This window comes from Balaenoptera borealis (genome assembly GCF_965194805.1).
Source record: "Balaenoptera borealis genome assembly, chromosome: 1".
Lineage (NCBI taxonomy): Eukaryota > Metazoa > Chordata > Mammalia > Artiodactyla > Balaenopteridae > Balaenoptera > Balaenoptera borealis.
This window is the reverse complement of record NC_138860.1, coordinates 25,245,078-25,261,994: the sequence shown is the minus strand read 5'-3', so window position 1 is coordinate 25,261,994 and position 16,917 is coordinate 25,245,078. Positions and strand designations below refer to the sequence as shown.

The 16,917-nt window shown below is 34.4% G+C and overlaps 1 protein-coding gene and 1 long non-coding RNA gene across 14 annotated transcripts in view; one reads left to right on the top strand and one right to left on the bottom strand.

Annotated features, from left to right (window-relative positions):
• LOC309604882 (serine/threonine-protein kinase MRCK alpha) overlaps positions 1 to 16,917 on the top strand; it is a 319,353-nt gene that overhangs the window by 159,445 nt on the left and 142,991 nt on the right. For all 13 annotated transcript variants that reach the window (XM_082339881.1, XM_082339883.1, XM_082339890.1 and 10 more), the window contains exons 7-10: positions 4,251 to 4,451; positions 6,198 to 6,446; positions 8,588 to 8,667; positions 11,402 to 11,568. In XM_082339881.1, coding sequence (XP_082196007.1) covers positions 4,251 to 4,451; positions 6,198 to 6,446; positions 8,588 to 8,667; positions 11,402 to 11,568 — 697 coding nt within the window. The remainder of the gene's footprint in view (positions 1 to 4,250; positions 4,452 to 6,197; positions 6,447 to 8,587; positions 8,668 to 11,401; positions 11,569 to 16,917) is intronic.
• The window catches only part of LOC309605637, a 90,694-nt gene that overhangs the window by 28,900 nt on the left and 44,877 nt on the right, over positions 1 to 16,917 (bottom strand). The gene's annotated exons all lie outside the window — the stretch shown is intronic.

Sequence of the window (16,917 nt, the reverse complement as noted above, 5' to 3'; positions counted from 1 at the left end):
GATCTATTATTTATTATTTAAAAGTCCTTATGATGTTGAATTTATTGATTTTCCCTTGAACTTTTCAATGTTTTCACAACTCTTTTGTAGCTATGTTGTTAGTTACGTATTATTCAGAATTGCTCTTCCAGGGTATTTTCTAATTATGTTAATAAATCTTTAAAAATCATAATAATCATCTTGGCATTAGAATCTAATTTGACTGATATTAATACAGCTACCTTAACCTTCTTTTGTTTAACATATGCCTGGTATATCTTTTCCATCCTTTTATTTTTAACCTTTCTTTGTCTTTATGTTTAGGTGCATTAAGCAGATTATTGCTGATTTTTAAAAAATTTCTTCATTTTGGTTTTATTTGTCATCTAGTGTGATGACTCTGTCTTTTGATAGGTGAATTTAATCCATTTATGAATTTCATTATTAATATGTTTGTATTTATTTCTAGGATATTATCTTGTACTATTTGCTCTAGGTTTTGCTTGTTTGTTTGCATGCATGCTTCTTCCCCACACCCCATTTCTTCTCTGCCTTCTATTGGCTGGGTCAAATGTATTTTTATTTCTTTTTTTCTTTACTTCTTCGGAAGTTATACATTCTATTTCAAATATTTTAATGTTTATCTTAAAAACTTTAGCATTTATCCTTTATGTAAAGTCTAGAGTCAGTTTCTCCACCATATTCCTAATCAAAGAAAAAAACTTAATTTGTCTTATACCATATATAAAAATTAACTCAAAATAGATCAAAAACCTAAATGTAAGAGCTAAAACTATAAAACTCTTGGGAGAAAACATAGTGGGCAGGGGGAGAAGTTTTATGACTTTTATTTGACAGTGATTTCTTGGATGTGACACCAAACAATAGGCAACAAAAGAAAAAATAGACAAATTGGACTACATCATCATTAAAAATTTCTGTGCATCAAAGGACACAGTTATCTTAGTGAGAAGGTAGCCTATGGAATGGGAGAAAATAGTTGTAAATCTATGTCTGATAAGAGGTTGCTATCCAGAATATATAAAGAACTCCTACAACTCAATAACAAACTAACAACCCAATTCAAAATAAGCAAAGGACTTGAAATGACATTTCTTCTAAGAAGATATACGAGTGGCCAGCAAGTACATGACAAGATGCTCAGCATCACTAGTCATCAGGGAAACACACATCTAAACCATAATGAGATACTACCTCACACCTATTAGGATAGCTACTATAAAAAAAAATAAGTTTTGGCAAAGATGTGGGAAAATTGGAATCCTTGTGTAGTGTTGATGGAGATGTAAAAAGCTGTAGCCACTGTGGAAAACAGAATGGCAATTCTTCAAAAAACTAAAAATAGAATTACCATATGATCCAGCAGTTCCGCTTCTGGGTACATGCTCCACAGAATTTAAAGCAGGGTCTCAAAGAGATATTTGTTCAACCATGTTCATTGCACGATTATTCACAAAAGTCAAGGGTTGTAAGCAACTCAGGTGTCCATCGTTGGATGAATGGATAACAAAAAATGTGGTATATACATACATTGGAATATTATTCAGCCTTAAAATTCTGATACATGCTACAGCATGGATAGACCTTCTTAAAAACATGCCAAGTGGTATAAGCCAGACACAAAAGAACAAATATTGTACGATTTCACTTACATGAAGTATCTAGAGTAGTCAAGTTCATGGAAAGTATAGTGGTGGTTGCCAGGGCCTGGGAGGAGGAGGGAATAGGGGAATTATTGTTTAATAGATTTTCAGTTTTGCAAGATGAAAAGAGTTTTAGAGATGGGGGTAATGGTTGCACAACAATGTAAATGTACTTAATGCCACTGAACTGTACACTTAGAAATGGTTATAATGGTAAATTTTATATTATGGGTGTTTTACCACAATTAAAAATAATAATTAAAAAGTAAATAAAAATTAGAAAACCAAGGAACCTAGAACATTGTAATCCTAATTGCTCCCTCAGTGACATGTTGTTTTCTAGTATTTTAGTTCCATCTTATTTTTCAGCCTTCAAGTAGTTGTTCCTTCCTCATCCTCCGTCTCCTTTTTCTGTTGCTCCTGCTCCTCCTCCTCATCTTACTCTTTGTTGTCCTATTTCTCCTTCTCTCTGTCATTATTTTATCCAGTTAACAACCATTTAGATGTATGTTAAAGTTTACTAATATCTTTGTTCATAATTGCTTCTAGTGTCACATTCTTCCATCTGGGTTATATTTCTTGATTCTGAAGTATATCCTTTAGTACTTTTGTTCAACTGAAAGGGCTGCAAGTGGTAGTTCACTCAATCTTTGTACGAAAATATCTTTATTTAACCCTCATTCCCGTATTATAATTTAGGTAGGTAGGGAATATAATATTGACAGTTATTTTGTCTCATCACTTTGAAAATACAATTCCATTTTCTTCTGACTGCTGTGTTAGTATTAATAATTCAGCTGTCAGTCTAATTGTCATTCCTTGGTAGAAAAATCTCTCATTATCCTCTAATGTTTTTAAGATCTCTTGCCTTTGGTGCTCTGCATTTGTAACTACAGTGTGTATAGTAGTGGATCCGATTTCATTTATTTTTTCATATCTTTTATTTCAATGACTGCTTTTTTCCATTTCTAGGACCTCTCTTTAATTTTTTTCATCTTTGTCTTAGGTTTTTGATTTTTTAATATGCCTAATAATTTTAAGCATACTTATTTCATGAAGTGGAACTGATAATTGTTAGAGGTCTAATTGTTTGGATTTCTGACTTTTGCTTGTAATAGAATGTTTCCTCATTTTGTTATATTATTGGATTGTGAGCTCATCTTCAATGGCCTTTTATATGTAAGAATTATATGTGGCCAAGTTTGAGCATGTGTCCTCCAGGGTAGTTTTGAATTTGTTATGCCAGGCTTTCTAGGGGCACCTAACCTGGTGCCAGTATTTTTGCCAGTTTCTTGGCTTGAGAACTTCTGAACCACAGAAACCCTGTGACTTAGAATTCCAAATGGTGGGACTATGTGATCTAAAGTTATGAATTTCTAAAGGAGGAAATATTTTCACATATCAGTCACAGTCAAGATAGACAAAATGTCTTAATCTTTCTCTGCTGAGTGGCAGGTTTTTATAATTCACCTTTTCCTTACAATATACCTTTTAGGATAAAGGTTATATGGGGCAGCCTCTCACTTCAAACCTCCTATAAATTCAAGGTCTTTCCTTTTGTCCTTATGTATATGTTAAAAGCCAAGTACCTAGAAAATGAAAACCAATATTTCTCCAACTGCACTCCTGCTTTAATGTTTATCGCCCTGGTTCTCAATCATTTCTTGATTACTGGGCCCCTGAGACTGTCTCTTTATTTAAAGGCTCATTTATGTATTTATAAAAATGATTGTTATATTTTATCTAGTACTTTTAAGAGTTTATAGTAGAAGAGTTTTCAAGTTACTTAATCTCAGTGTTGCCAAGGAGGAAGTCTGTTCTAACGATTATTAAGAATGGTAATTTAGTCTAGAAGACTCAGAGTATTAACCATTATTTTATCTCGAGAATGTTCATTTCTTGATATGTTCTCTTAAAACATATAAAGAACCAATTTTCTTTTACTTTGGAATACGTTACAAAACATGTGCCCAGGATCTTTTTTAGCTTTGTTTTCTAATTTACATCCAACTTGCCATAATTGTATGCCCAGCTCTTTTTCTCTGTTGGGACTTTATTTTTTGAAGGATATATTTTTTTCCCTTTTATAATTTTTTTAAATAGATAAGTAGTTTGCGAGACATTGTTAACATTTATTTCCTTAGGTTTTCATTAAGGTGTTTTAAAATAATATCCAGTCTGCTCATAGTGTTAGCCAGACTTTTTTGTTTTTCCCCCTCATTAATTGTAAAATTTTCACAGTTCCATTTTTCATATGTAAGTCTTGGATGGATAATATCAATAATAAGAATGTTCTAAAATATATATTCAATTTGTGGTTAGTGGCTGTGGTGTTCAAATCATATTGTTACCCTAAATGTAGTCAATTAAGTAACAGCTATAATCAACATTCTATAGTGTTAAAAAATCTGGAGAACTTGTTGGTGTGGTGCTTATATAAATTTTAACTTATATGGGCAAGGAGGCTAAATTCAGATAATGACAAAGTTGTAGTTGTTATGAAATAATGCTACTGTGTTTTTAAGTAAATGTAAACATTTCTAATTTAAAATTATTATTTGTTTCTAATATATTATGGTAGATTACTAAAAATGTGAATTTCTTCAGGTACAGTCCTCAGTGGCTGTTGGAACTCCAGATTATATCTCTCCTGAAATCCTTCAAGCCATGGAAGATGGAAAAGGCAGATATGGACCTGAGTGTGACTGGTGGTCCTTGGGGGTCTGTATGTATGAAATGCTTTATGGAGAAACACCATTTTATGCAGAATCTCTGGTGGAAACATATGGAAAAATCATGAATCACAAAGTTAGTATATTTTACTAATTTTCAAATTAATGTGGTAAATAATACATATAATATTTAATAAAATTAAAATGTGATATTTAAAAAGAAAATTATTTTCCAAAACCAATAAACAATCTAATTTCTATGCTAATAAGGGACATGACAAACAAGAGTAATCAAGATCCATAAATTATGCATAAAATTTTTAGTTTTCACCTTCTCCTGTATTTCTTTAGAGGTGCTAATAAGTAGAAAATTAAATGTTCTCTTCAGTAGAATAACAAAGATCATAAGCAGATAATTTATATCATTACTACTATAGTATAAGTATAATCATGACTAGAATACATTTAAAATTCTCAATCTTAATAGTAATAAGTAAAATGCAAATTAAAATAAGAATGGCATCCTTTTCCTCCCCCTGTCAAATTGGCAAAGATGAAAAGAAAAGTAGTACTTGTTACTGTAAATAATCCAGTGAGGTGGACATTGTTAGACATTGTTGATAGGAATGTGAATTGATATAATCTGTCTGTCAAGAAGTTTATAAGTATGCATCGACAGCCTTAAAAAAAAATGGTTAAAACATTTGGTTGAGTAACTTCAGTTCTAGGCATCTACCCTAAGGAAAATATTCGTAGAACAAGGATATATGTACAAGGATACCTATCCTAGTATTACTTATGATCACCAAACATTGGAAACAGTCCAGATGCAGAGCAGGAAAGAATGAATAAACTTTAATCCATTTAGTACCAAGTGAAATAGATTGTACAAGAAGAGGAAGAGTCTGATTATCAATCTCAGAACATTGTGAGCAATTGCAAAAACCTAGAATATGAATAGGAATATCCCATAAAGGGAGTGACAGTCTGTTCTTTTTAATTTGTTCTGGTGATACAATTATGATTAATTGCTACACGTATATATAAATCAGTCTTACAGAGTCTATGCTTTTCTACCTGGCTGCAAAGATAATCTGCTAAATAGTTATGAAGAGTTGAAAGACAAGAAATAGCGACAAAGTTGTAAATAGCATGTAAAGCATTTCAGATAGAAATCATTGTACTATAACATGGTTGTTAAGAGCACAGATTCTGGAATCAGACAGTTTCAGTTCAAATCAGTTTATTACCATTTATTAGTTGTGTGACCTCAAGCAAATTGCTTGAACTGTTTCTTTGTTTCCTCTTCTATAAAATTAGAGTAATAGGAGTATCTACCTTATACAGTTGCTCTGAGGATTAAATGAGCTAAAGGAGTAATGCACTTCCAGTAGTGTAAAGTATGTATTACATTCTTTAAAAATGTTCCATACTATTAATTATTAGTATGTGACTTATATGAACATTATCAATCATATACACTATTGAAATATTGAGTCACATTCTATTACATTTAATGAATTCATTTTGACAGCATTTAAGGTGTTTAAGCATTTAACTTATTCTTTCTATAGTGCATCTATGACTAAGTCACATATGAAATGAAAAGTTCTTTTAGGAAAATTATCCTTTTAAATTTATTCCTGCATCTCTTTTAGTATCAGTACTTTGTACCATATATTCTTATTATTTTAAAAAAATTTTTATTGGAGTATGCTTGCTTTACAATGTTGTGTTAGTTTCTGCTGTAGGACAATGTACCATATATATTTATTAGATATTTTTAAAAGAAAATATATTTTTAAGAAAGTAAATGCTAACATCAACCTACTTAGTAAATTGAATAGTGATTTATATTTTGTTTCTGTTATTCTCTGTTTAGGAGAGGTTTCAGTTTCCAGCTCAAGTGGCTGATGTCTCTGAAAATGCTAAGGATCTTATTCGAAGGCTCATTTGTAGCAGAGAACATCGACTTGGTCAAAATGGAATAGAAGACTTTAAGAAACACCCATTTTTCAGTGGAATTGATTGGGATAATATTCGAAACTGTGAAGCACCTTACATTCCAGAAGTTAGTAGCCCAACAGATACATCAAATTTTGATGTGGATGATGATTGTTTAAAGAATTCCGTGAGTATGACATTGTAAAGAAGTTCTGTCCTTCTGCTTTTCTTTTTCTTTTTTTTGTAAATATGGTTATAAAGTAATTTTATAGACCACCTTACCAATTATCAAACAGTTATCGTGGCTTCCAGTATTTACTCTCTAAATCAAGAAATTAGGAGAGTTTACTGAGGTGAACATAGTTATTCATGACTAGGAGCTAAATTAAAATTCAAAGATTTACTTCTTAGATTAGTTATGCCATTAGGTTTCTTAAGAAGAGGACAAATTAGATGCTTTAAAAAGTGGACTTCATGATGGCAGAGTGAAGACATTGGCAAATCTCTCCTTAAAAACCACCATGAAACTGGGCAAAATTGTCAAAAACAACCATTTCAGGGCTTAATAAATCAACCCAAGGTAAATAAATTGAGAAGCATTTATTCATGAAATACTGTTGAACTTTGGTTAAAAACAGCCCTCCCAGCTTTTCCCTCAGCTTAATGGGGACAGTAGAACTGCTAGCATGGAGCTGCTTGTAAAAACCAGCAGCTTTGCTGACAGAGGGAGCTGACTTGATTGTAGAGCTAAATACCTATGCCCAGTGGTGTTGCCACTAAAAATAGCAAACTTGGTAGGAAATGAATGGGGAGAGAACATCTATAGCCTTATTAGCCTAAAGTTATGGCTCTGTTTGCGGCAGGTGGCTGACCAGTGGATTAGCCAAATAGTCTTCCATTTTTACCAAAGCAGGCCAGCATAGTTTGTCAACCTCTGCTCTAAACCATTAGATTATATTAAATTAAAATTTAGGGAAATAACAATTTTTTTTGTTTTTTGTCTTTTTAGCCGTCTTAATTTTAAAAAAATTTTTATTGGAGTACAGTTGATTTACAAGGTTGTGTTAGTTTCTGCTATATAGCAAAGTGAATCAGTTATACAAATACATATATCCACTCTTTTTTAGATTCTTTCCCCATATAGGTCATTACAGAGTATTGAGAAGTGTTCCCTCTGCTATACAGTAGGTCCTTAGCCTTCTTATTTTGAACTTTCATTTTTATTCAGTTATTTTATTTCTTATGGGTTTAATTCTGCACTAAGAATTTACTTTTCACTGTTCAGTAAGTACCATATTCAAGACAGATAAGAACTTCTCTTATACTTTCCTTACTGAACCTCACAAGAAAGAATTAAATGGAGTTTCCTCATCAGTTTTTTTATTACAAGAATTACATTTACTGTTAACAGGAATTGTGAGTCATTCCAAATTAAATACACAGTAAAGTTGATTCTGACTATTTGCTGTAGTTATGTTCAGTAAAGTTGCTGCAAATACTGTATTAGTGAATCCTGAACCATTGCTCCTAGGGGAAATACACAGTCAGGTTCCTGTGAGCCTCTGGTCACAATGTTTTCATCAACCAATCAGTATAGTACATCAGCCAAACAGTACCTTGTTTGATGTGTGTTTCTATTTAAAGACACATTATTTAACATATATTGTCAATTCATTGATGTCAAACTCATGGCCAACAGCCCTGTGACTCATGCTGGAATGAAGCGTGTCTAACACACACATTTTTTTTGTAAGGCACATTACAGCCTTCTTGTTGGGGCACAATAGATGGCATCTCAGCCCTACTCTTGGAGGCCATTTTAGATAGCAAAATCACCTGTAAAAAACACAAAAATGAGAAAAATGTGGCACAGGTAGACATTGAAAAAAACCATTTGTTTACAGTATGAGAGCTGAAACAAGAAGGCAGGTGTCTCCTTGTTCAACTCCAGCTGGGAACGTGTGTGTAGGGCAACTCAAATTTGTCTTTGCTCTGCAAGTGTCTGCAAATGACTACAAAAGTATTTGTGAATATTAATTTTGGGCTACAAATAAATTTTAGCGACTAGGCAAATTTGCAGATATGGAATACGTGAATAATGATTGTACTCTCAATATCTGTCAGACTTTAAATCTTTCTTTTCATTTTATTAGAATTCTACAATAGCAATATTTATGGTCTAAATTTTTTATCACTAAATGTCTGTACCAAACTTAGCAGTGTTTCTAAATTGATCAGTCACCTATTTACTATTGACAAGTAATATTTATAGCGCAGCCTGCAGTTTATAGTTATTCATTTCTTACCAGATGTTTTTTCCTCCTTTAGGAAACGATGCCCCCACCAACACATACTGCATTTTCTGGTCACCATCTGCCATTTGTTGGTTTTACATATACTAGTAGCTGGTAAGTTTGAAAGGTTAACATGATTTGGATGATTTAAATCAAATTAAAAATGAATTGAGGTTTTAAAAAGTATAATGCATAAGAGAGCCTTGTAAAAATTTTTTAAGAAAAAGGGTGAAGCTACTGCTGGAAAAAGTTAGACATTACAAAGTGAATAGAACATATAAGAATCTTAACTCATTTTGGAGGACAAATAGAGAGCTCAGAATCTAACTCTTAGCAATGGGGCAGGAATTAGAAGAGTCCCATGCTATTGAATAAATATTTTCTAGGTGTCAAGCATCAGAACTTTCAACCCATTGATCTTAGCATTCTTTTCACTGACCCTCATTCCACTCTTATCTTCTCCTTCCTCCTTACCTTTCCTTAAATATCATTGAGAATGACTATAGTCACTCCTTGGGTGCCCCCTCAATTCCTTGACCGTCTGTCATTCTGTAACACTGGTTTTGCTAGTTAACATTCATTATTACAGTTCCGTTTTCTGCCTATACCTGTGCAGTTCAAAGTGTCTAGAGAAAAATATCTGTCCATTCTTACTGCTCTCACTTTGAGTTCATGATTACCAACCTCAGGTGCCACTGACTGCTGCCCGGCAAATATACTGTGTTACCCTAGTGTATTCACTCTTCCACTCTCCTAGGTAACTATTTCATACTTTATACTTTTCCAATAAAACCCCTGTCATACTTAGTCTCACCTGATGATCTCGCTTCCTCTTTCACAGAGAGGTTGAAGCGATCAGCAGACAACTTCCCCAAGTTCCCATCACCACATTTACCACCTTCATACCGCTGGACCCATATAGTCTTCTTTTTATGGATGACGGTGTGATCTCCCTAGCTAAGCCGCATCCCTTCTGTCCCCTCTTACCTACTCTAGTGCATTGCTGTTACATCATAAATTTTTCCCTTTCTGTGTCATTTGCATAACAGATCATTTCCATCGGCTCACAAACATGCAGTTTTTTCTCCCATCTTAAAGCAAGATATAAAAACTGTTAATCTAACTTTCTTTACCTGCTACCAATCATTTTTCTGCTCTTCATTGTAGGAGAGTTACTTCAAATTCTTGTCTGTACTTTGTCCATTTTTCTCATACTCTTCTTTCTTGGCACCACTCCAGTCAGGTTTGTGCTCCCATCACTTCATGCAAACTGCTTTTATCCATGTCACCACTGACCTCCATGTTGCTAAATTTAGCAATCATTTCTCGGTCCTAGTTTGACTTATTTGCCTAGTCTCATCTCATTTGTCCTGGCTCCTTCCCATTAAAACACTTTCTTCTTTTAGCTTCCAGAGCACTTGCCTCGTTTCTCCTTACCTTTTTGGCCACCCCTTCTCATTCTCCACATTCCTGCTTATCTCCCTGTGTCCTATTGCTTCATCTTTGGATCTTTTTTTGTTTATACTCTGGTGCTCTGGTATTATTTGCTGATGACTCCTAAATGTGTATTTTCAGCTGAGGCCTCTCTCCTCACTTCTACTTAAAATCTCTCTTAATCACCTATTTCAGATGTTGGTAACATCATTTCTTATGTTTCTCTGAACCTATCTGAGTGATCCTGCTAAAAGATAAGTCAAGAGTATGTCACTCCCCTGTTCAGGACCAGTTCTCACTGCCCCCAGCTCCAGTGGCTTCATATCTTAACTCCAAAGTTCTTATAGGGCCCTACAAGACTGGCTCACTTTATCTTTCTGATTCTATTTCCTACTACTCTTCCCCTTGCTCACTTCACAGCCACACAGGTCTCCTTTCTGGCCCGTGAACGTGCCAGACATACTCTTGTCTCAGGGCTTTTGCACTTCTTTTTAAAATTTATTTTATTGAAGTATAGTTGATAGGGCTTTCGTACTTGTATTTCATCTGCCGGGAATGCTCTTTCCTCTCATATTTCCTTGGCAGGTCCCCTTATTCCTTCTGGACTTATTCAGAGTTACTTTCTGAGTGATGACTTTCCTGACCACTTTATCTACATTTTTTATTTACTCCGCTTTAATACTTCATTTCCCCCTTTCCTGCTTTATGTTTTCTCCTTAGCATATAACACTGTCTAATGTATTGAATATTTTACTTGTTTGTTTATTTTTGTCTCTGCCACTGGAATATAAAACTTGCTCCATTGGCAAGTGTTGTGCATTTTGCTCACTGCTGAATGTCCAGCACTTCAAATGTTTTTAATGAAATTGTATTGAATTAAAGAAAGCATTTCACTTAAAAGTTTTTTTAATTGACGTATATAGTTTACGTACAATATAAGTTACAGGTGTACAATATAGTGATTCACAATTTTTAAAGGTTATACTCCATTTATCGTTATTATAAGATATTGGCTATATTCTTTGTGTTGAACAGTATATCCTTGTAGCTTATGAAGGCATTTCACTTTTGAATTCCAAAGAGGACCCTGGTTGGTGCTTTTGACTACTGTTTCACTTAGGTGGTCACATTGTTTAAAGCTACCAATAACCCTTCAGTTATAATTTTTATAATTTGTGGTTATTAAAATAAATTCAAGACAATTTGGGCTATTTAAGTTTTCATTTTCAAAAATGCTTCTAAAAGGTTGTTTATGGTGATTTTGCAAAAAAATATGTTTTGTAATCACTCCAGATGGCTAGCTATAACTAGATGTTCAAATGATGTTTTAAATGAACAATTTCAAAAGGTTATCTTTTTCTCTTCAAACTTATTGTTTCAGTGTAAACCCACGTTTTTTTCCCCTTTTTTTCAGTGCTCTGTCTGATCGGAGCTGTTTAAGAGTTACAGCTGGTCCCGCTCCACTGGATCTCGATGTTAATGTTCAGAGGACTCTAGATAACAACTTAGCAACCGAAGCTTATGAAAGAAGAATTAAACGCCTTGAACAGGAAAAACTTGAACTTAGTAGAAAGCTTCAAGGTAAATATATTTTAAAGATAATATTTTCCCTTTTCGTATTGGACTCACAGTGTAGGTACTATTTATTATAAGTGGTTGTTTTATCTTGAAAAGAAATTTTTTATTAAATGGAAAAAAGCAAGTTGTAGACATTTATACAGAAAACAGTATAATGCCATTTATGTAAACTCATACAATTAACAGTAAACAGCAAAATAGCATTTGTTTCCCACAGGTATATATGTATGTATATAAAAATGTGGGAATAAATACCTCTGGGAGAGGAAAATAGAACTACTAAGAAAAATGGAACCCTTCTTATCCTACTGCACTTTATATGATTCCCTGCCATATTTTCTCAATTCTCACCTGTATTATTGCAATAGCTTCCTAACTGATTTCCCTGCCTTACCTCGTCCCACCCCCCACCCCTTCCCACTTTCCTGTTTTATTTTCTCCAAAAAATGTTATATACAATGTATTTTACTTATATACAATGGTTGCAATCATGTTTATACATTATATACAACATATACATTCCTTTAGTGAATGAAGGAATGTGTCTATAATCAGGAAACTTGTAACTCTTTTTTTTAAAATTAATTAATTAATTAATTATTTTGGCTGCGTTGGTTCTTCGTTGCTGCACGCAGGCTTTCTCTAGTTGCGGCAAGCGGGGGCTACTCTTCGTTGCGGTGTGTGGGCTTCTCATTGCAGTGGCTTCTCTTGTTGCGGAGCACGGGCTCTAGGTGTGTGGGCTTCAGTAGCTGTGGCACGTGGGCTCAGTAGTGGTGGCTTGTGGGCTCTAGAGCGCAGGCTCAGTAGTTGTGGCTCACAGGCTTAGTTGTTCCGTGGCATGTGAGATCATCCCGGACCAGGGCTCTAACCCGTGTCCCCTGCATTGGCAGGTGGATTCTTAACCACTGGCCACCAGGGAAGCCCTGTATAATCCTTTCAATGTGTTCTTTAATTTGGTTTGCTAATATTTTGCTGAAAATTTTTACATCTATATTCATCAGGGATATTGGTTAATGCTGACCCTTGAACAACACAGGGGTTAGAGGCACAAGCCCCGTGCAGTCAAAAATCTGCATATAACTTTACAGTCATTCCTCTGAAACCATGGTTTTGCATCTGCTGACTCAACCACTGGGGATCATGTAGTATTGTAATACACATTTACTGAAAAAAATTCGTGTATAAATGGACCTGTGCAGTTCAAAACGTGTTGTTCAAGGGTCAACTTGAACAACAAGTTGTTTTCTTGTAGTCAAGTAGTTTTCTTGTGGTCTCCTTATCTGGTTTTGGTATCAAGGTAATGGTGGCCTCATAGAATGAGTTTAGAAGTGTTCCCTTCTCCTCAATATTTTGGAAAAGTTTGAGGAGGATTGGTGTTAATTATTCTTTAAATGATTGGTAGAATTTACCAGTGAAGCCATCTGGTCCTGGGGTTTTCTTTGTTGGGAGGTTTCTGATTATTGACTCAATCTCTTTACTCATTATTGGTCTGTTCAGATTTTCTAATTCCTCCTGATTCAATCTTGATAGGTTGTGTTCCTAGAAATGTGTTAGTTTCTTCTAGGTTATGTAATTTCTTGGCATACAGTTGTCCATAGTAGTCTCTTATGAGCATCTATATTTCTACAGCATCACTTGTAATGTCTCCCCTTTCATTTCTAATTTTATTTATTTGAGTCTTCTCTCTTTGTTTCTTAGTCTAGATGTTTTGTCACTTTTGTTTGTCTTTTCAAAAAAACAGCTTAGTTTTGTTGATCCTTTCTGTAGTTTTTCTTGTCTCTATTTCATTCATTTCTGCCCTGAACTTTGTTATTTCCTTCCTTCTGCTAACTTTGGGCTTAATTTGTTCTTCTTTTTTTAGTTCCTTGAAGTGTAAGTTTAGGTTATTGGAGATATTTTTAATTTCTTAATAGATGCATTTATTGCTGTAAACTTTCCTCTCAGAACTGCTTTTGCTGCATCCCACAAATTTGATATGTCATATTTCCATCTTAATTTGAGATAACTTTTTCTCTTTTGATTTCTTCTTTCACCCATTGGTTGTTCAGAAGTATGTTGTTTAACTTCCACATGTTTGTAGATCTTCTCACTTTCCTCTCTTTACCGATTTCTACTTTCATACCATTGTGGCCAGAAAAGGTAGTTGGTATGATTTCAATATTATGTTTGTAAAGATATGTTTTGTGTCCTGTCATATGATCTATCCTGGGGAATGTTCTGTGTGCACTTGAGCAGAATGTGTATTCTGCTGCTGCTGGAAGGAATGTTCTGTATATGTCTGCTAAATCTGTTTGTTCTAAAGATGGTTCAATTCCAATACTTCCTTATTGATTTTATGGCTGTACAGTTTATCCATTGCTGTTAGTGGCATATTGATGTCCCCTACTATTATTCTGTTGTTGTCTATTTCTCTCTTAGGGTTTCCTAGTATTTGCTTAATATATTTCGGTGCTCGGTTGTTTGGAGCATATATATTAACAATTGTTATATCTTCTTGATTTATTGACCCCTTTATCATTATATATAATGACCTTCTTTGTCTCTTGTTACTGTTTTTGGCTTGAGTATATTTTGTCTGATATAAGTATAGCCACGCCCACTTTGTTTTGTTTCTGCTTGGAATATCATCCTCCATCCCTTCACTTTGAGCTTACCTGTCTTTAGAGCTGAAATGAGTCTCCTGTAGGCAGCATATAGTTGGAACTTGATTTGTTTTTTTCATCCACTCTGTGCCTTTTGATTGGTGAATTCAATCCATTTACATTTAGGGTGGTTATTTGTATGTAAGGACTTACTATTGCCATTGGTCTTTTGCCTTCTGGTTATTTTGTATCTCCATTGGTTTTTTTTTTTTTCCTTCTTTTTGTTGTCTACCTTTGTAAGTTGATGATTTTCCATGGTGATTTGCTCATTGTCCCCTTGTTTATGTCTCATGTCTCTCCTTTAGATTTTTGCTTTGTCTTTACCATGAGGTTTACATAAAATATCTAATTGATAAAATAGTCCTTTTTCTGCCTATAGCAACTTATCTTCATTCACCTATAAAGGTTTCATCCTTTTACATCTCCTTTTAGATTTTTGATGTCACAGATGATCGCTTTTTATGCTGTGAATTTGCTACCAAATTGTAGTACAGTAATTTTTAATGCTCTTTTTCTTTAACATTTATGCTATAATTGTTTAACACACTATTGTAAAATACAGTTACAATTTTCTAACTCTGACTGTCTATTTATCACCTTAATCAGAGTTTTGTGTACTTTCAACTTTTTGTTTCAGCTTGAAGAGCTCCTTTCAGCATTTCTTGTAAGACAGGTCTAGTGGTGGTGAACTCCCTCAGCTTTTATTTATCTGGAAAAGCCTTTATTTCTCCTTCATATCTGAAGAATAACTTTGCCAGATAGAGTATTCTTGGCTGGCAACTTTTATCTTTCAATACTTTGAGTATGTTATTCCACACTCTCCTGGCCTATAGAGTTTCTGCTGAGAAATCTGCTTATCGCCTAATGGGGATTCCTTTGTAGGATACTTTCTTTTCTTCCCTGGTTGCCTTTAAAATTCTTTCTTTAGCATTGACTTTTTTTTTTAATTGGAGTATAGTTGCTTTACAATGTTGTGTTAGTTTCCGCTGTACTTGTGACAGTTTCATCATAATGTGTGCTGGAAAAGGTTTTTTTTGCATTGAGATAGCAAGGTGTTCTATTAGCTTCAAAGATGTGTATGTCCATTTTTTTCCCCAGGTTTGGGAAGTTCTCAGCTATTATTTAATTAAATAAACTCTCTGTCCCTTTCTCCCTCTCTTCTCCTTCTGGTATACCCATTATTCTTATTTTGGCTTTTTAAATGGAGTCTGATAGCTCTTGTAGGGTTTCTTCACTTAAAAAAAAAAAAAGAAAACTTAGTTCTCTCTCCTCTTCCACCTGAATCATTTCTAAATTCCTTTCCTCCATATGGCTTGTTCTTTCTTCCATCTGATCTGTTCTATTTCCAGTGCTTTCTAATGCACTATTCATATCACTTATTGAATTCTTCAGCTTCAGAATTTTTGTTTTGTTCTTTTTTTATAATTTCAATCTCTTTGGTAAAGTGCTCTTTCTGTTCATTAATTTTATTCCTGAGTTCATTGAGTTGCCTTTCTGAGTTTTCTTGTAGCTTGTTGAATTTCTTCATAACAACTGTCTTGAATTCTTTATCAATCTTTATCAGTTAGATTGCAGTATTCTGTGACTTTGAGTTGGTTGCCTAGAGAATTGTCATTTTTTTGGGATACTGTGTTACCATGATTTTTCATAGTGTTTCATGAACTGTGCCTCTGCCATCACATTTGAAGTAGCAAACACCTTTCTTATTTAGGTAAGGCTTTACTTTGACTCTAAGTTCAGCAGCTTGGCAATCAGAAGCCTTTCTTTTGTTTTCCAGAAGGTGGCGCTATAGCGCAAATTTTGGGTTTCTCTTAGCAGAGATGACCCTCCACTAAAGTTTGGAGTGTGTGCATGGTAAAAGCGGTTGACAGAGTCTAGGAGGTGTATGCTTAGTACCTGGGGCTTTTTAGTGGAGGAGTCCAGAAATCTGTGGACAGACAGCAGGAAATGCGCATTCCTTCATTTCTCTTTGTCTGCCTTCTTTCCTTCCTACCCTTGCCCCACCCACCCTCAGAAATCCAGGTATTGCTGAAAAGCAACAGGGTCCCTCCAGCTGCAGCCCTCACAGCCTTCACAGCCCAGCACTTTCACTCATCGCTTTCACTTTCTACCTCCTCTGCTAGAGAGGTCACTGTTGCCGGTACCTTGGATCTGCAGCCTCCTCTGAGGTCCAGTCTACCCACTTTTGGATACACATATGGATGTATCTCTGGTGTCCTGGTGTGCTGTGCAGAAGCAATTTTGTTCAGTTATGGATGTCCAATTAGTTGTAAATCGAAGGGAGAGGAAAAAGGAATGACCCATAGGGGCATGATACTGATGTCACTCAGTTTTGATTTTTAAATGGTGATACGCATACGGTAAAGTGTGCAAGTACTCTACTTTAAATCGTAAGCCCCGTAAATGTTTATATTAGTGTACTTTTATGTAACCTGCACCCCAATCAGTATATAGAACATTTCTAGCATAGGGTAAGGTTCCATCATGCTCCTTCCCAGTTTGTAGCTTACAACTCTGAAGTAAACACTATCCTAAATTTTTTCAGCATTAATTAATTTTACCTTTGAACTTCATATAAATGGTTTCATACAGTATGTTCTCATTTGTATCTTTTTTTAATAACATGGTTTTCCATGTGTAAATATCAATAGTTCCTTTTTTTAATTTTATTTTTTTTAATTTATTATTTATTTATTATTTTTATTTTTGG